At 35.1% G+C, this 21,543-nt stretch overlaps 1 protein-coding gene across 1 annotated transcript in view; it reads left to right on the top strand.

The window, feature by feature from the left end:
* Positions 1-21,543, top strand: part of LOC118765242 (organic cation transporter-like protein) — an 81,877-nt gene that overhangs the window by 14,170 nt on the left and 46,164 nt on the right. The window contains exons 4-9 of the mRNA XM_036506984.1: positions 1,114-1,316; positions 6,370-6,705; positions 8,039-8,173; positions 13,313-13,398; positions 17,708-17,828; positions 18,593-18,665. Coding sequence (XP_036362877.1) covers positions 1,114-1,316; positions 6,370-6,705; positions 8,039-8,173; positions 13,313-13,398; positions 17,708-17,828; positions 18,593-18,665 — 954 coding nt within the window. The remainder of the gene's footprint in view (positions 1-1,113; positions 1,317-6,369; positions 6,706-8,038; positions 8,174-13,312; positions 13,399-17,707; positions 17,829-18,592; positions 18,666-21,543) is intronic.

The raw sequence follows: 21,543 nt of genomic DNA, 5'->3' as shown, positions 1-21,543 counted from the left end.
ATCAGAGATGCACATATTGTCAGCCACTAAAGGATATGCTCAACTTGTTAAGGTCAATAAGCAAATCCGTGGTATTGAGCAGAATATTTGCTGTAGCCCATCTTTTATACCAAGACAAAACAATGTACATAACATTTCCAAGCAGTTATGATCAGGAGCCATGAGAACCACTGTCTGGTACTACATCAGGGCGTTTATTATTATTAGAAGCAGCAGCAGCAGCAGCAGTAGTAGTAGTAGTAGTAGTAGTAGTAGTAGTAGTAGTAGTAGCAGCAGCAGCAGCAGCAGCAGCAGTAGTAGTAGTAGTAGTAGTAGTAGTAGTAGTACAGCAGCAGTAGTAGCAGTAAGGAGGCGGGCTGGCAGAACCGTTAGCACACCAGTATTTCGTTTGTCTTCGTTTTCTGAGTTCAAACTCGCCGCAGTTGACTTTGTCTCTTATCATTTCGGGGTCTATAGAATAAGTTCCAGTTACACACTGTGGTTGACGTAATCGACTAACCCCCACCCAGCAAATTTCGGCCCTTGTGCCAAAATTTGGAATCTGTATCACGGACTGTGTGGCTAATTTATTAATAAACTGAATGCAGGGTCAAATGTCATTTAAAAGACAAGCGAGATATCACCTAAGACATTTCTTGCAGTAGTCGTATAAAGCAGAAGTCAACTTTGAAGTGCCAAACCTTTTCCAAGTTCTACGAACAGTAGTATAGGTAAAGGCGGTATTAGTTCAGAGAGTTGGCTTTATATATTTCATTCCTTCTCCGTTATAAAATGCTTTTATGTAAATGATGTGGTACCTCGCTTACAGCAACAAATGAAACATACATAGCCAGTGTTACGAGATAAACAGATAACATAGTAAGCGATTGCCTTGTCAATGCATACAGTGCAGTTTTTCTCTGACATACGTACTCCTGTCTACCACTTGAAGGTAAAGCTCTACCAACACGAACTGTCAAAATACAACATATTGATAATTAAACAAACACCGTTAATTCTATGAAATAATATTTCACGTTTATCATTTCAATCCTCTTGAGACCTCCAGTTTTAGAAAATATATCCGCAATATTTTATCTCCTCACTTGTTTTTAATTTCTTTTTTATTTTCAGGCATTTTTACTAAGTTCTTTTACTTTGGTTAGTGAATTATACCCGAAAGAAAGACGAATCATTATGTCTTGTACATTTATGGTTATCTGGGCTACTCATAATTCCTCCTTAGGTTTAATAGCCTACATGTTAAAGGATTTCAGTTGGAACACTTTATTTCTATTTACTGCTGTCCTCTCCGTATATTTTCCTGTGGATTACTTGTAAGTAGTACTTTATACAACCATTACACAAACACCCACAAACACACACATATACTTGATGTTTGAAGAATAGACCAGAGATACAAACAAATTCTGTGAATATATATGAAAGAAAATATTGACTGTTTCTCTGCATTTTGAAATATATATATATATATATATATATAATTAATTAATAAGGGTGAGAGAATTAGATACTAATTTAATAGTATATCTATTCAACACCAAGTGGCCTAGTGCTCCGAGAAACCTGGATTGTTATAATATTTTATAATATATTATAATATTTTTACAAAATAAATATAAGAGAGTGGTCACTATATGGCTCACTCTAGCACCAGTTAATCCAAAAGGTTTCAACCACAAAAATACATGTTTCCCATGAAAGTCAGTACGATTGTTAGCTCACACGGACAGGGCAAATAAAAAATAACAAAATACAGATTATTTTGGACAATTGTTTCGCTATTAATGAATTAAATGTAATTTTACTTACAAAAAAATCCACTTGTAGCTCGTCAGCCAAAACTATCTGGATGAAATCCACTCAATCACACGCCAGATTTTACCATAACGATAAATACGCGTGTGGTTCAATTGATTACATCCCACGTTATAATTCAAATGCCCCAACTAACAGCGCGCCAAACTTTCACGGAAAACAAATACAGCATTTAGAAATAAATGCAGCATAATTATAATTAATTAATAAGGGTGAGAGAATTAGATACTAATTTAATAGTATATCTATTCAACACCAAGTGTCCTAGTGCTCCGAGAAACCTGGATTGTTATAATATTTTATAATATATTATAATATTTTTACAAAATAAATATAAGAGAGTGGTCACTATATGGCTCACTCTAGCACCAGTTAATCCAAAAGGTTTCAACCACAAAAATACATGTTTCCCATGAAAGTCAGTACGATTGTTAGCTCACACGGACAGGGAAAATAAAAAATAACAAAATACAGATTATTTTGGGACAATTGTTTCGCTATTAATGAATTAAATGTAATTTTACTTACAAAAAAATCCACTTGTAGCTCGTCAGCCAAAACTATCAGGATGAAATCCACTCAATCACACGCCAGATTTTACCATAACGATAAATACGCGTGTGGTTCAATTGATTACATCCCACGTTATAATTCAAATGCCCCAACTAACAGCGCGCCAAACTTTCACGGAAAACAAATACAGCATTTAGAAATAAATGCAGCATAATTATAATTAATTAATAAGGGTGAGAGAATTAGATACTAATTTAATAGTATATCTATTCAACACCAAGTGGCCTAGTGCTCCGAGAAACCTGGATTATTATAATATTTTATGATACATTATAATATTTTTACAAAATAAATATAAGAGAGTGGTCACTATATGGCTCACTCTAGCACCAGTTAATCCAAAAGGTTTCAACCACAAAAATACATGTTTACCATGAAAGTCAGTACGATTGTTAGCTCACACGGACAGGGCAAATAAAAAATAACAAAATACAGATTATTTTGGGACAATTGTTTCGCTATTAATGAATTAAATGTAATTTTACTTACAAAAAAATCCACTTGTAGCTCGTCAGCCAAAACTATCTGGATGAAATCCACTCAATCACACGCCAGATTTTACCATAACGATAATACGCGTGTGGTTCAATTGATTACATCCCATGTTATAATTCAAATGCCCCAACTAACAGCGCGCCAAACTTTCACGGAAAACAAATACAGCATTAGAAATAAATGCAGCATAATTATAATTAATTAATAAGGGTGAGAGAATTAGATACTAATTTAATAGTATATCTATTCAACACCAAGTGGCCTAGTGCTCCGAGAAACCTGGATTATTATAATATTTTATAATATATTATAATATTTTTACAAAATAAATATAAGAGAGTGGTCACTATATGGCTCACTCTAGCACCAGTTAATCCAAAAGGTTTCAACCACACTATTAAATTAGTATCTAATTCTCTCACCCTTATTAATTAATTATAATTATGCTGCATTTATTTCTAAATGCTGTATTTGTTTTCCGTGAAAGTTTGGCGCGCTGTTAGTTGGGGCATTTGAATTATAACGTGGGATGTAATCAATTGAACCACACGCGTATTTATCGTTATGGTAAAATCTGGCGTGTGATTGAGTGGATTTCATCCAGATAGTTTTGGCTGACGAGCTACAAGTGGATTTTTTTGTAAGTAAAATTACATTTAATTCATTAATAGCGAAACAATTGTCCCAAAATAATCTGTATTTTGTTATTTTTTATTTGCCCTGTCCGTGTGAGCTAACAATCGTACTGACTTTCATGGGAAACATGTATTTTTGTGGTTGAAACCTTTTGGATTAACTGGTGCTAGAGTGAGCCATATAGTGACCACTCTCTTATATTTATTTTGTAAAAATATTATAATATATTATAAAATATTATAATAATCCAGGTTTCTCGGAGCACTAGGCCACTTGGTGTTGAATAGATATACTATTAAATTAGTATCTAATTCTCTCACCCTTATTAATTAATTATAATTATGCTGCATTTATTTCTAAATGCTGTATTTGTTTTCCGTGAAAGTTTGGCGCGCTGTTTGTTGGGGCATTTGAATTATAACGTCGGATGTAATCAATTGAACCACACGCGTATTTATCGTTATGGTAAAATCTGGCGTGTGATTGAGTGGATTTCATCCAGATAGTTTTGGCTGACGAGCTACAAGTGGATTTTTTTGTAAGTAAAATTACATTTAATTCATTAATAGCGAAACAATTGTCCCAAAATAATCTGTATTTTGTTATTTTTTATTTTCCCTGTCCGTGTGAGCTAACAATCGTACTGACTTTCATGGGAAACATGTATTTTTGTGGTTGAAACCTTTCGGATTAACTGGTGCTAGAGTGAGCCATATAGTGACCACTCTCTTATATTTATTTTGTAAAAATATTATAATATATTATAAAATATTATAATAATCCAGGTTTCTCGGAGCACTAGGCCACTTGGTGTTGAATAGATATACTATTAAATTAGTATCTAATTCTCTCACCCTTATTAATTAATTATAATCATGCTGCATTTATTTCTAAATGCTGTATTTGTTTTCCGTGAAAGTTTGGCGCGCTGTTAGTTGGGGCATTTGAATTATAACGTGGGATGTAATCAATTGAACCACACGCGTATTTATCGTTATGGTAAAATCTGGCGTGTGATTGAGTGGATTTCATCCAGATAGTTTTGGCTGACGAGCTACAAGTGGATTTTTTTGTAAGTAAAATTACATTTAATTCATTAATAGCGAAACAATTGTCCCAAAATAATCTGTATTTTGTTATTTTTTATTTGCCCTGTCCGTGTGAGCTAACAATCGTACTGACTTTCATGGGAAACATGTATTTTTGTGGTTGAAACCTTTTGGATTAACTGGTGCTAGAGTGAGCCATATAGTGACCACTCTCTTATATTTATTTTATATATATATATATATATATATATATATATATATATATATATATATATATATATATATATATATATATTATATATATATATATATATATAATAGTCCTTGGACGAAAATTGTATGCACATTTTGCTTTGACGGTTAATGGCGGCCAAACCGAGGCTAATATAGAACTGAAAATGCGTGGTGCGGATGAGACCCGCGATGGTTAAAATTCGCAAGCTATAAAGATGTGGTTGCTATGGCAAAAAGAGTGATTTTTATCGATTCAAGGGGGTCCAGAGCCACTCTAGGTTTGTGCGATTGGCTTTTAATGGCCAGCGACATGCACTGCAGGCTGTTGTGCTTAATAAACATAATTTTGTCGCGAAATTCTGGCTATTAGGAAACGATTTTTTATTGTGAAAAAACGAGTGCTTTTTGCCCTGATTTTCTTTTTATTCTTTTTATAAAAGTGAAAGGATTTCGTCTATTTATTTCCGCTGTCCACTTACGACGGTGATTCAGTTGACTAGGACAATTATACCAAACTATCTTAATCTACATATTGAAACTGCATTAAACTTTGGCAAGCTTACCTTTACCTATTCTGAGTTAATTGAAAGGTGATGCTCCCTTCCCTCTCTTCTGATGCTTCTTTACCTAGCCATTATGATATTTCGACTGATGTCCATTGTTTCAAATAGGTTTTAGTATTGTCATTCTAGCCATTTTTAAAAACTGACATATGATTCGTCCCAAAGAATCAACCTTTTAAATAAGAGTTTTGCTTCCACTAGCGAAAGCTATACGTATCTTTCAGGAAGCTCCATACCAATTTAACCTTATGCAGCATTCGCTGTTAGTTTATGTGCACGCTATGTGGGAAGATAGAATAAAGGGGCTTTTGTTAGCATTTCTCTCCGAAAAAAATAGCTCCCTTTGCTGTAGAAAAAAATAAACTCGCAGAGGGGAAATTTCAACATCTTCCTTCAATTTCCTTACACCATTTATGTGGCTGTTTCTGACAAGAAATTTCGCTTTCATGTAAAACAACTATATTTTGTAGTCATTATCCATAATCTATCCCCAAAGCACTTCAGTAGCTCTACTTTACATCACTTGCAAACTTATATGTTCTACGATAATCAAAGTGCAACGACCTCCATAATAACCAGCTTTCAATTTGATTTTCCGTTCCTAGGTTAATCGGAAAGAGATTGCCATGCTACACATAAACCTTCTCGGTAGTTCAATTATTTGATTAAAAAAATACCACGAAAGCAACTTAAACCGTCCAAAGGACGGGTGCGTTTGCTAGTATATATATATCACCGTTACCGGTGATATATATATACTATCACCGTGACCGACCAGGCTATCAGATGTTGCTACACATCGCTGGTCACAATGCGCTTCGCATATATATATATATATATATATATATGAAAGTAAATATTGACTGTTTCTCTGCATTTTGAAATATATATATATATATATATATATATATATATATTTATATATATATATATTCTCATAAATGCAGTTACTCTAATACATTTACACTTATTAGTTCGTATGTATTTCGTTATGCTTGCAGTTTCTTAGAGGAGTCTGTCCGGTGGCTCTTTGCCAATTCGAAAGTAAAATCAGCCGAAAAACTCATCAGAAGAGCAGCGAAACAAAACAAAGTTGACTTTGATGATTTATGGAATATAGCTTTAAAGGATAGCTCTACTCAGGAAGCTGCTAACCTGATGAGTGAGAGCAGTCTTGGGTGCGGAAACAGTGAGCCAAAAGTTCAGCAAAACGTTAACCCACTTGTCGAATATTCACAACCACCAACTGAAGAAAGTCCCTCAGATTTGTTAAAGATATTTTCAATTTTTAGGTCACCCTATCTGAGGAAAATTATCGTCGTTGTGACCATAGAATGGTATGTTTCTTTGTGATACTTGTCTTACTTTGTTATTATTTTACTTGTTTCAGCTCTTGGACTTCAGCCATGCTGGTGGACAACATTGAAGCGTTTTGTCTAACAAATCGACCGTAATATTTGATTTTTAAATGCTTGTTACATATTCTATCGGTTCCTTCTTTTCCGAACAGCTACGTTGCGAGCTTGTAAATAAACCAACACTTGTTGTCGAGTGACATGGGGGACAGATGCAAACACAAAGACATACACGCACATAGTTACACGTGCTGTTGGTGATTGTTTTCCTTCTTTGGACTTTGCCCTTTCTTATTTCGGACGAAATGGTATGCTCGAAATGTCAAAATCTATATACATATACATACATGCATAAATACATACACACATACATACATACATACATACATACATACATACATACATACATACATACATACATACTTATAAATATATAGTGAGAATTTACAAAAAAAACAAAAGACGAAGACGAGTGTGTAAACAACAAACATATGTATTAGTTTAACGCTCGGGAAGTGAGAAAGTCTTTTACGTTTCGAGCCTACGCTCTTCAACAGAAAGGAACGCAGAAATAAACAAGGAGAGAAAATAGAAAAAAGTTTAGTAGCTAAAACCCGATGGGCATCTTTCAGCTTCCATCTATTCACAAAGCTTTGCTTGGTTCAGAAACATAGTAGAAGACACACCCAAGTTGCCCGAAGTGGGACTGAACCCGGAACCACGTATGGCTGTGAAGCACACTTTTTACCACACAGCAACACCTATAGTTACCGTTTACCTACTAGAAGAATAATCGGTGATATTACTTTTGTTGAAATAACTTATATAGTGTTCCAGTATTTGATTATAACCAATATTGTGTATTTTGGAAGAACCGAAGACATGATACTATGAGAATTATTTTTTCTCCAGTGATTATTGGTGATGTGAGGAGAAAGTACTGTAATAAGAAGCCATGTAAATATTTGTCCTCTAACATACATTTTATCTTATATTGTCAGTTTAAATTATTTTATCCATCTGTATAATATAATAATCCAATCTCAATTGCGTCAATTCATCAATCATAGATTACCATCATATTTTAGCTGATTGCAAAAACATGTGATTGGAGAAATCTTCTGTGTGTGTGTGCTCGTGTTCCTGTTTCTGTGTATTAGAAATAAGAAGATTTATTTAACTCATATTTTGGGGTGAGAAACGAACAATTAATAAGCATTCGTGATTCGGAGTATGTATCAGAAATGGGTTTGATTATGCTGTTACCTTGTGAGTTTTAACGAGTAAAATCAAATATATTTTTTGTTTGTTACAGGGTTGTGAATACAGCATCCTTGAACGCTGTTTTACTAATGATAGAAGTTCTCATTGGCAGTATCTACATCAACTATAGTGTGATGGCTTTGCTAGAAATCGTTACTGCTGCATCTTATATGGCGATAGCGGAAAGGTAAAGAAACGATCTTATCAACATTATGGATGAATGATAGAAATAGTGTAACAGAAAAAAATCATATATATTTTGAGTCTTACAGTAATTTACTACAGTTTTCACTTAACTCTCATCAGAGTAATTTTTACTTTACATCTTTCTGGAGTAGATGGAATAAGTGATATAGAATTCACGGTTGTATAATACAAAACGAAATTTTAGTTGGTGTAACAAATATAAATTGAATGAGTTTGTCTAGATCCAAATTCGATGTGGGTGCACTTCAGCATTGAAGCCAATTTATTCACTTTAATAATAATAATAATAATAATAATAATAATATAATAATAATAATAATAATAATGATATAATAATAATAATAATAATAATAATAATAATAATGATAATAATAATAATAATAATAAATAATAATAATAATAATAATAATAATAATAATAATAATAATAATAATAATAATAATCAGGAGGATTTAAAACTATATGGCAAAGATGATGAAGAGCTTGAAGGACTACTACAAACTGTGAAAGGATCCAGTGGTAATATCGGGATGGAGTTGGGCCTTAAAAAATGTGCCAAAGCCACTTTTGAGAAAGGGAAATTGGTAAAGTCAAGTTCAATCGAATTAGATGTCGAAACAGTAAGAAAGGAACTTGAGCAGGAACAAACCTATAAATATCTAGGAATAAATGAAGGCTCTGGTATCCAGCATGCAAGCATGAAAGAGAAGGTTAAGAAGGACCGTTATAGAAGAGTTCGAGCACTTCTGAAGTCTGAGCTGAATAATAATAATAATAATAATAATAATAATAATAATAATAATAATAATAATAATAAGAGAGAACACCGGGGGACGTTTAAGAGAGAGAACACCGGGGGACGTTTAAGAGAGAACACCGGGGGACGTTTAAGATGTAAGAAGGAAAATTCAGAGCTCCGAAATCTATCCACAAACATCGAAAACAAGGACATCCTATGGAGCCAAAGTTTTACTAACAAAGAATTGGACTGTATCCGAGTAAGTAATACTAATTGAAATTTATTACTATTTTCGAAACGAAATGATGTCATCTCCACCTCTAACGCAACACATGTAAACATGCGTGGAACATCACGATCATCCCCGACCCCAAACACCATGTACAAAGGAACTACGAAGAAATTAAATGCCACCGATACTATTCAACCCAAGAATAGCAATCGAGCGGTACGTACATTAAACTTACAACAAAAAATGTACGAAAAACTACACGTGCGAAATAATGTGACAACAGAAATAAACGGACCGGTACCCTACGAAAATGACGACCGTCAAAATAATGGGCCGGACGTTGTACCTCATGTCCCGCAAATAAAACCCAAAAGACGTAAATGGACACGTGAGGAATACATTTCTATCTTACACGCATACTTCACAGCAGTACTCAAACACCAAAAAATGAAAATACAACAACACATACATATAAAATATGGAAGGGAAATAATAGAGATATAGACTTGGATACAGCAATGAACCCTAATAAATTAGCTAACGTACGAAGATACATTCTCAACACAAAAAAATATCAGAAATAGAAATAGAACACCTAAAAGAAAACATACACCAGGAAAATGTAGATAGAAGCCACACAACAATGCCCAATAATATAAACACTGAAACTGTAAAACACGAAGACAAACGCAACATTCCCAACAAACACGATGTAAACAACGAAGGGGAACCTAATGATTATGATAATATAAAAAATAAAATAATCAAAGAACTGAAAACCACAGAGCTCAAAATGGACCACCGACCATACCTCCCAAGAATCAAAATAAACGAAATAACAACACCTATTATAAACAGCATAAACCTAGCCGTCACTGAACTGATAGCCACTGAATAAAAAAAAAGTGATATCACTGAGCTAAATAACCTAATATACGCAGCAGCCACTGCAGCCACAAAAGAAGCTGGATACTCACCCAAACCCGCCCAAACAGGAGTACCACCACCCAAACAAACCCTGTGGATAAATAACATCCAAAGCAAAATAAAAAAATTACAAAAGACCTGTCGATTCTTAATGAAATCAGCAAACAATCAACGCTACTGAGCAACAAAAAGAGAACAAACATACTCCGCAAATATAACATCACAGAGAAAGATTTGCCTGAAATAAAATAAAAGCTGAAGCAAGATATCCTTGCCAAAGCACAAAGGATCCGCCGGTACAAGAAACGCCAACGCTTCTTTGAAGAAAACAAAAAGTTCAACTCCAACACCAAAAAGTTCTACCAAGAACTGGGCAAAAATAAAATAGAAGTCACTGCAGCACCAACGGCAGAAGAATTGGAAGAATTCTGGAGAGAAATATGGTCGGCGAACGAACCACCAAAAAAAAGGAGTATGAAAATAACAAACTCGGCATCTGAACAACTTTGGACCCCCATAACAACTGAAGAGGTCACCAAGGCACTGCAAAGACTAAGCAACTGGAAGGCACCTGGGCATGACAAGATCCCCAACTTCTGGTTGAAATATCTAACAGGAATACACAAAAAGCTGGCTGAAAACTTTAACAACGTACTAGCAGAGCCAGAGACAATGCCTGAATGGCTCACGAAGGGGAAAACCATCTTAATTCCCAAATCAAATGAAACAGAAAAACCAGAAAACTACAGACCAATAACCTTCCTCCCTACTATGTTCAGGGCATTTACTGCAGTGATAACACAAAGGCTGAACAAGCACCTGGACAAAAACAAACTGTTCCCAGAAGAGCAGAAAGGATGCCGCAAAGGCTCATATGGCTGTAAAGATCAACTAATGATTAATAAAGCCATAACTGAAGACAGCCACAGAAAGAAGAAAGGCCTCAGTATGGCCTGGATTGACTACTAAAAGGCGTTTGATAGCATCCCCCACACATGGATCCTCGAAACACTAGCCATTAACAAAGTAGCACCAACAATCATGAAATTCATAAGGCACTCTATGAATAAATGTCAAACAGTCCTACACCTCCAAACAAAAGAGGGACTAATGAAAACCAAAGACATCCACTCCTTTTCTGCTTGGCACTGTCACCTCTATCTGATATGCTAAATATAACTGGATGCGGATATAAATGTTACGGCAAAACGATCAGCCACCTTTTATATATGGATGACCTAAAACTATACGCTGCAAATGACAAACAGCTGGAAACACTATTAAAGACAGTTCATGGATTTACCAAAGAAATAGATATGAAATTTGGATTAGAAAAATGCGCCAAAGTAACCATGAAAAGAGGAAAACTAGTTAAGAGCAACAACATCACACTAGATAAAACCAATGAAATAAAAGAATTAGACCAAAGCCAAACTTACAAATACTTAGGAATCCATGAACTAGATAAGACACAACACACACAAATGAAAGAGAAAATAAAAAAAGAATATTATAGACGAGTTAGATCAATACTAAACACAGAGCTCAATGCTAAAAACAAGATAATAGGTATCAACACTTTAGCTGTCCCAGTTATAAGTTACAGCTACAATATCCTTAACTGGACACGAAATGAACTGTCCAAAATAGATAGGAAAACAAGAAAAATAATGACAGGATCTAGGATGCATCACCCAAAATCTGACATAGAAAGACTATATATACAACGTATAGAAGGTGGTAGAGGCCTTATACAGCTGGAAAACTACTATAAGATAGCCACCATAGGACTGCAAAAGTATCTACTTCAGAAGGAAGGAAAACTGATCCAGATAGCGGCAAAACACGAGCAAAACAAAAAACTGTTCTCAGTATTTAAGGAAGCTGACAAATACAAACAAGAAATCATACCACCTAATAAACATGAAGAAGAAGAAGAAGATGAAGAAACAACAAAAGCTATAAAACAAATGAAATCCAAACTAAAAATAGAACAGCAACGAACCATGATAAAACGATGGCAAGAAAAGCCCCTTCATGGTAAATACTGGACTAAACTAAACGCAAAAGAAATAGACAAAGAAATATCCCAGCAATCGTTGAGAAGCTCAGGACTCAAAGCAGAGACAGAGGGATTTTTAATTGCAGCACAAGACCAAAGCCTCCCCACCAGAAATTACCAAAAACATGTAATGAAAAGAAATATTACAAGTAACTGCAGAATATGCCGTGTTCAGCTCTATGTATTTGTAGTGAGTCACACACGCACACCTGTGTTTTTGCATGTACGTTTGTATACATTTATGTATGTGTGTGTATTTGAGAGAGAGAGAGAGAGAGAGAGAGGAGAGAGAGAGAGGGAGAGCGAAAAAAGACAGTGAATGAAGGGGTTGTGTTGTCAAATATATGTACATACATAAATACATATGCATTCATTTTTTTGTATGTATTAGTGCGTGTGTGTGTGAGAGGCAAAGTGAGAGAGAGAAAGTAATGTCTAAGTTGCACTCTCTCTTTCTCACACATACACACACACACAACGCACCCACACGCATACATACATACAAAAGCGATGTATGCATCTTTATTTATGTATGTACGTATATATGATAACACAACACTCACTCTCTCTCTCTCTCTCTCTCTCTCTCACACACACACACACCACACGTCCATTTCATGTACACGTACATATATCTTTCACTTTCTCCACTCTTTTATGTTAAAAGAAGAGCAAATAAATAAAAATTTCTTACGGAAATTAACGAACAAAATCAGCTATTCATTTTGGCATTTCTGCGGGTTCAACCGAAAGAAAGACAAAATATGCGACTGAAAAAGAACAATTAGCAGCAAGTGAACGATGGCAGACAATATCATAAAAATTATTTGCATCGAGAATCATATGTGAAAATATTATAAAGTGGCTAGAAGAGAACCACCCGAAGAGCGGTCTTTCTGCTAATAATATATAATTTAATCATTACGTGAAAGTCGGTAGCAAGTAATTCGAAGTAACACTGACGTAAATAAAGTTATTAAATGTCATACGTGCATACATATATACGGACATACGTGTAAACGCACACACACCCACACACTCATATATGCTCCATGAATATACATACGTGTATGTATCTATACATATATGTGTGTGTATGAATACATACGTATATACGTATGTATGTATATATGTATGCCGAAACGGTTTTCTTTCTTAGGTTCGGTCACAAAATGTCCCTACAAGCCTGGAAGACACTTGTTACAGTGTCACTTTTCTCTGCATCCATGATAAAGATATTTGCAGGTAATACTTAGAATGTGCATTCTATATGTTTTTTTTATTCATTTTATTCTATATTTCCCTGATTGTTGTCTAATCCCTTGTGGTATTGTCGTTGTAGTTTTATTTATTATTTTTTGTAATGAGTTTTAATGGAGTTTTAATGAATATCAGCATTAATATCTACTTGGTCATCGCAGTAATATCGAACTTTTCACAAGTTGTAGATATTCTACTGTCGTAGTTTTCCATCCTTGAATTCAGAAGAAGGTATCATTACAAAAATAATACAAGGCCTATTCAATATGCTACGATTAATTACAGGGACTGTCTGTAATTAAGTCGAACTAAATGACAAAAGAATGATTGGTAGGTCAATGAATGTTACTGCATGCTATCTGCCAGTAACCATACGATATAGAGAAATTATACATCTCTCCCCCTCTCTCTCGTTTCCGTTTTCCCTCTCTTTTTCGTTTTATTGCTTTATATATATGTGTATATATATATATGTATGTCTGTATCCATATCTCTATATATAAAACTGAAATGTGTTTTTACCACTTGGATCGCTTTGAAGGCCACTACATCCCGTCCGATTCACTCCAAAATTTACAGGGACATGTAAAATGAGGTGACGATGCCCGTGGGCTACCTTAGAAATACCCATCTCAAAAGGTGTCGTTGCTAGGGCCAAAAACCCACTTTGACAAGTCCACTCTCGTTCTTTAATGTATCTGTCTTCCTCGCACTTTTTCACTCACTCTATTTCCTACATTCCCATTACTTTCACTTCCTCAAACGGCCTTCTATCTCTCAGTGTCTGCATTCATAGAGAGAATTATCATCGCCACCACCACCACACAATCTTGAGAACAAATATTATTAATCTCGACATCGCATTCTATTGTCTGCCTGTCAAGGCGCCGATGGGGCAAATACAAACAGAACACACCAACAAACGTTCGTGTTCTGGTGATAACGTAGGTTTTTTGTATCTATTACATTTTAATATTTAATAAGAACCCTGCAAATTTTTCGTGCTAAATTTTCATTTCTTACTACTTTATTATTTTTTCTTAAATTGATGCTTTTATTAAAATTAATTCTAATTGTCTGGGTCAACAGTTCGTTTCCTCGGAGGATATGGAAATTCCTATTACCCGTCAGAGAAATAACTCCAGCAGCTCACAACTATTTCAACAAACACAAGGTTACCTGCTTACCAGTCGAATTCAGCGTCAACGCTCACGTATGAGAGGGACTCCAACGCACACACACATGTATATATATATACACACACACACACACACACACATATATATTTATATATATATATATATATATATTTGTAAAAAATGAAGTTCGAAAATGCGGCTGTATTATACAATTTTTAATTTTTATATATACATTATAACATGTTTCAGTTCCTGAAATGAACCTTATCAAAAAAAGTTATATATAAAAAAAGACAGCTCATGCCGTCAAACACAAGAAATTCATTTATAATACACAACGGAGTCAGACATCTTAGAGTTCATGTATAGTTGATATATAGTTTGAAGTAAGTTCATTCATGCTATATGTTCAAAGTGTTCGATGCAGTGGCCCACGGTGGCGATATGTATTCAATACAAAAAACAGATCAAAGTGGTGGAAAGCGGTCAATACAGAAGATTGATGTTTCCGAAAGAGCGAGGAATTCATTTTTACCTTAAGCAATTGTGATGACCCATGGTGGATGTTCGCTGGGTGGTTCTAGTGAGTTTTGTGAAGTGCTCGGTTTTATAATGCCTGTTAGGTGGTCAATCCAGCGTAGCGTGACGTCATCAACGTTTTGACCAATCGTTTCGTTAGGTGGCTTTAGTCAAGCAGAACGGGACGTCATCATTATTTTGACCAATCGCTGCATTATAACTGCCTCTTGTTTGTTTCCTGTTTTGACCAGTCGCTTCGTTAGTCAAGCAGAACGGGACGTCATCCAGATTCTGCCCAATCACGACTTATAGCTACATTAGATCTGCCCCCTGTCTGTACTTGTTAGGTGACTAGTCAAGCAGAAAAGGACGTCATCAATATTCTGACTAATGACTGTCCCCTGTTTGTATCCTGTCCATTCTAGCTGAGCTAGACGTCATCAACTTGTTGACCAATCAGAATCGGGTCTGACCCTTAGCTGTATCGTATGTATCAGGGTCAGATTTGCACGAAAGAATTTTTTATATATATATAAGGTGTGCATTATGTGGTCGGTTGAGCTGAAAATATGCACACCTATGTTAAAAGTGCTAGCAAGTTTGCATGACAACTAATTATTTTCTCAAATGAAACGCGTGACCTCTAGGACAAAATTCCTCATCTTATAAAATGTGGCCCCAGTAGACCCGAATAAAATTGGGTTATATTAACCAAAATGTGAAAAGGGGTCTAAATGGGGCTGGAAGGGGATTAAAATTTAAAGGAGCGGGTGTTTAGGGATTCTCTGTTACATTAAGCTAAAAAATTTGCGCCAGCCTTTTAATCGTCAATGTGTTGCCGTCCATGATGAAGAAGTTTTGAATGCTTGCCATGGTGAGTCTACTGTCGTGAGAAAGAATCACTTCAAAACTTGTTTAGGAATTTTCTTTTACATCAAGTTCAAAATTTTACGCCAGCCGTTAAACTGTCAATACGTTGCTGTCCATCGTTAAGAAATGCCAGCCATGGTGATTCTACTATCCTCACATTCTATCCCTTCAAACTTTGCTTTCCAATATTTTATTACTTTTTTTCAGCTCGCAAGTTCGTCTGTCCCTTTTAAATGTTAGTGTTTTGCTGTCTGCTTTGAAGCAGACCTTTCCGTTGTTACTGCCTGATATTTATGATTGATCTTTCTAAATATTTTATTTCTCAACTTACTCAAGATCTTTTGTTGTTTATAAATGGGAGAGAGAGAGATAAAGCAAGGGAGAGTCCGAGAGAAAGGAAGAGTAACAGAGTGGGAGAGTGAGAGAGAAAGGAGAGAGAAACAAAGAGGGAGAATCATCATCATCATCCTCGTTTAACGTCCGTTTTTCGTGCTATCACGGGTTGGACAGTTTGACCGGGGTCTGGGAAGCCAGGAGGCTGCACTAGGCTCCAGTCTGATCTGGCAGTGTTTCTACAGGTGGATGACCTTCCTAATGCAAACCACTCTGTGAGTGTAGTGGGTGCTCTTTTCGTGCCGCCGGTACAGGTACCAGGGGGGCTGGCAGCGGCCACGATCGGTTGGTGCTTTTTACGTGCCACCGGCACAGAAGCCAGTCAAGGCGGCGCTGCAATCGGCCACGTTCGGATCGTGCTTTTTACGTGCTGAAAAAAAGCAACAGAAAGTAACAACCACACTCTTACCCGCGCGTAGAACGGGTCACCTTTAGCTAGTCTATTATATAAAATCCGTTCTGTCTGTCTGTGTGTGTGTCTTCTATGATCTCGGGCATCCTCCATCCGATTGCGCTCAAATTTGATATGTAGATGGCGACGGTATCAGGGCAGGTATAAGTTTGGCAAAAATTACAAAAATCGATTCTAGGTGAGAATGCGATCGATAAGGCATTCTTTGGAATAGAAAAAAGTATATCTTTATTTCTTCTTTTGCTGGTGTCTCAAATTTAGGTTAAAACAATGTTTCTCAAAGGGGAGGCCTATGGGACGGTCGGACAAGTTGGTTTGAGAAAATTTGGTTTAAATGTTTGACAACTCAACACCGTCCATTGGATGGGGGGCGTTTTGCTCGTATATATATATATATATATATATATATATATATACATATGTGTGTGTGTGTGTATTTATATATATATGTACGTAAGTAGGTATGTTTGTATGTATGTATGTATGTATGCATGTATGTGTATCTGTGTGTTTGTATGTATGTAACAAAAGCGCGTATAGAGAGAATCACAACTGAAATTGTAGAATTCACCTTACAAAGCCGACAGTTAAGTGTTGCAAATCAACTACCATTTACTACTTCGTTGAATTCTCATCAATTTTGTGCATTTTCTATCGAAAACACATCTGTATCTACTAAACCGAGGAGACTCTTAGATAACTGATCATTTACAGGAAATAAATTTTTATTATTAGAATGTTGTGGAGAAGCATGAACGTTTCTGTATTACTTTAAATGAATTTAATTTATTAGCCACATGCAGAATATCGAACATAGGACAAGGTGAAGTAATTGTGTTATGCCTCATTATTTATTTTACTGATGTATTATTACTTTTGTTGTTGGTGGTCTATGTTTCGTTTTGATTAAATTAATTATTGTTTTGAATGCTTTATTTCTAGTGCATCTTATGCTTTTCAGGGAATAGTGAAATGACGGAATGCATCATTCCTGTTTTGTATTTTTTGGCCGTTTCTGGACTGAATGCTGGTAGTGGTGGTGATTACATCTATACATCAGAACTTTTCCCTACACAATTACGGTACGAAGCCACTGGTAATAAATGTATCTTTTCAAATGGCGAGATCTACCTCTGTTTGTGTATCTGGAGGATATGAGAACTTAAATGTGAAATTAGATATAGAATTCAAATTTACACGAAGCTAAAGTTGGTGTAATGTATCGATCAATATGATTCTGTAATTTCAATTCCCGTATAAATTTTACTTTAATTTTAATTATTAAAGAGCCAACCTTTTCACATTATTTGCCATGTTGAATCTCCCGTAGAAATACATAAAGGGTACCCGTGTCTGTGGAGTGCACAGCTGCTTGCACATTAATTTCACGAGCAGGCTGTTCCGTTGAGCAGACCAACTGGAACCCTCGTCGTCGTAACCGACGGAGTGCCGGTGAATTATTAACTGGTCGTTTATTAATATATCCCAAATTCATAAAGTCTTTTACACACCCAACCTTATTTTATATCATGAAAATAATTGAGTTTTTTCTATTTGAAATTTAAAACTGAAAAACAAGACAAAACAATTTTACCAATATAGAAATGAGTTACGTCTCAACTAGTTAACTTCCTTACCTAAATTTTGATTGGTGCTTGGAGTCTTTAAGAAGCTCAACCGAGAGAAAAGAAGCAGTTTAATCATTTGAACACAAACTAGACATTTTTTCTAAAGAGTTTAACTCATTGTTCTATCTTTTCTAACCTTCCCAAATATACGACATGATTATTGAATTATATATGCTAACTAAGCATTGTTCCTAATAGTAAATATCTTGTGATTGTAGAAGTGTTGGAAGTGGTTTTGCTACGACTCTCATGCGGGCTACATCCATGGCAGCACCATTCCTCAAACTCCTGGTAAGTAAATTCTGGTCTGTTGAATCTAAACTGTTGGCAAAATTTTTCAACTACATCCAGACTGCCACGAATGATATTTCAAGTTGCAATATAAAAAGACTCTTACAGACACACGTGAAATATAGCTGTCTCTAAAACTATATCTCATACATCTACTTCAATTATATATATACGTATGTATGTATGTTTGTATGTATGTATGTGTGTATACACACACATATACATACATACACACACACATATATATAAGGCGCGGGAGTGGCTGTGTGGTAAGTAGCTTGCTAACCAACCACATGGTTCCGGGTTCAGTCCCACTGCGTGGCATCTTGGGCAAGTGTCTTCTGCTATAGCCCCGGGCCGACCAATGCTGACGGAAACTGAAAGAAGCCCGTCGTATATATGTATATATATATATATATATATATGGTGTGTGTGTGTGTGTGTGTGTGTGTGTGTGTTTGTGTGTGTGTGTTTGTCCCCCTAGCATTGCTTGACAACCGATGTTGGTATGTTGGTTCGGCAAAAGAGACCGATAGAATAAGTACTGGGCTTACAAAGAATAAGTCCCGGGGTCGATTTGCTCGACTAAATTGATAAAAGGTGGGTCTTCTCTAATTTATATACATATATTATATATTGTGAAATTTGATTTAGTATTGCTAAAATGAATTTTTCCCTGTAAGTTTGGAATAGTATTCCCTATTATTATCATTATTATTATTATTATTATTATTATTATATGTGTGTGTGTGCGCGCGCACGCGTGTATGTGAGTGTGTGTGTGTGTGTGTGTGTGTGTGTGTGTGTGTGTATGCAAGTATCTATATATACAATGTCTGTGCCATGCAGAGCTTAACCTCGTCTGCCTAATATGTTTCTTTCTCATCAAGTCTTAAATAACTTTTGAGCCCAGAAGACATTTGAAAACCTGATCACAAATACTGCAGCAATATTTCATTTCTTTTCCCTTTTTGGCTCTATTTTCGGCTTGTTCATTATAAATGTTCATGTGCTGCTTCTATCCTCAACGTGACTTGCAGGTCTTTTGACAAAGGTAGCATTGAAACTGGTCACCCAGAATGATATTCCAATAGTTCATGTGCGCCTTACTCACTTGAACGCGCTGCTTTGATCTTATATCAGCATAAAATATGCACACTTTTGGGCCAAAAAACATTTAAAGAACGAATGAAAAACACTCGCAGTGCTATTGAAAATTTTCATTCCCAAAACTTTTGTAATCACACACAGAGGCACAGATATATACATATCTATATATATATATATATATATATATATATATATATATATAATATATATATTATATATATATATATATATAATAATATATATAGAAAAGAAATGCACAAATGTCTGTATATAGGCATATGAGTCTATATATGTGGGCAGATGTTCTTGTGTGTTTATGTGTACTGAAGTACATTTATATATGTGGTTTTGTGTGTACATAGCTATGTGTACGTTTTATGTGAAAGTCGGTACACTTTTGTATGTATGAATATACACGTGCGTCTGTGTATGTGTATGTGTGTGGTGTGAGTGTGTGCGTGTGTGAGTGTTTGTGCTCGTATCAGTGGGCAGAAAGATAGAAAGGAAGGTAGCAATAAAGGGCAATAATGGTTTCTTAAGCCCGCTACGCAAGCTCCCTTGGGAGAAACCTACCTCTGTGTCGGCTTCGTTGGTCGAGGTCAAATAAAACAATATATATTTATGTATATGTATGTGTGTGTATATATAGATATATATAAGAGTGTGTATGAATGTGTGTATATATGTATATATATATATGTATATATATATATATACCATATACATGGATATGTAGCGTGTGTGTATGAGGTGTATATCCTCTTTTATATTTATTATTTTACATATATATGTGTGTAGATATTTGTGGGTATGTATGAGTATGGGTATGGGTGAGTACGTACATGTATGTAAATGGGTGCATATGTACATGTGTATATGGATGTATGTGGGTATGTGTATGTAAACTCCATTATTCTATTTATTCTTTTATCTACTTTATCACTGATTCCTTTGACCACTTCCCCTAAGAATGATAGTTTGCGCCATGCCTACCCCAAAAGTCCCCCACCACCACCCCTTAAACCTGCCTAAGTGTATAAATGCCAAGACTATTCTTGTTACCCCGCTTCCTGATGATTTCTTTTGAATGAAACAGTTTCTAGTCCTGTAGAAGCTCCTTCTATAAAATACTATATATATATATATATATATATATAAAATATTATTAGAGACAAAACCACTATTTTGCAAAACAACAAGGAAGACTTAATCAATACATAAAATTTTAATAAATAGTCAAAAAAAAACCGCCACTACAATTGTTTCTTGTCTTGATCGGACAATCTTCGGTGGACTTCCAATCTAAAATATCAATATTTTAAAATATAAAAATAATAATTTAAAATAATTAAAGTATGAATGAAAAAATATAATTATAGTAATCCATATATAACCTATATATAATCCATATATAATCAATATATAAACAATATATATATATATATAAGAGAGAGAATAGATAGATAGATATATAGATAGATAGATAGATCTATAGATAGATAGATAGATATACATCTATATATATATATATATATATCTATATATATATATATAATATATTGGGGGTGGGGTATGCGTATGTATACGTATGTATGTATTAAGGAACTCACTTTTGTGCAATTTAGATATCTAAAACTATATTTCTCTCTCCCTCACTCACTCACTCACTAATTTACCCACTCATTCACTCATTCCCTCTGCCACTCGCTAACTATCTGCCCCTCTATTTTATCTTTCCATTCTTCTGTTACTCCCACCGCAACTACTA

The sequence above is a fragment of the Octopus sinensis genome, linkage group LG11 (assembly GCF_006345805.1).
Source record: "Octopus sinensis linkage group LG11, ASM634580v1, whole genome shotgun sequence".
Taxonomy (NCBI): domain Eukaryota; kingdom Metazoa; phylum Mollusca; class Cephalopoda; order Octopoda; family Octopodidae; genus Octopus; species Octopus sinensis.
The sequence above is the reverse complement of the archived record's forward strand: the minus strand, read 5'-3'. Positions and strand labels throughout refer to the sequence as shown.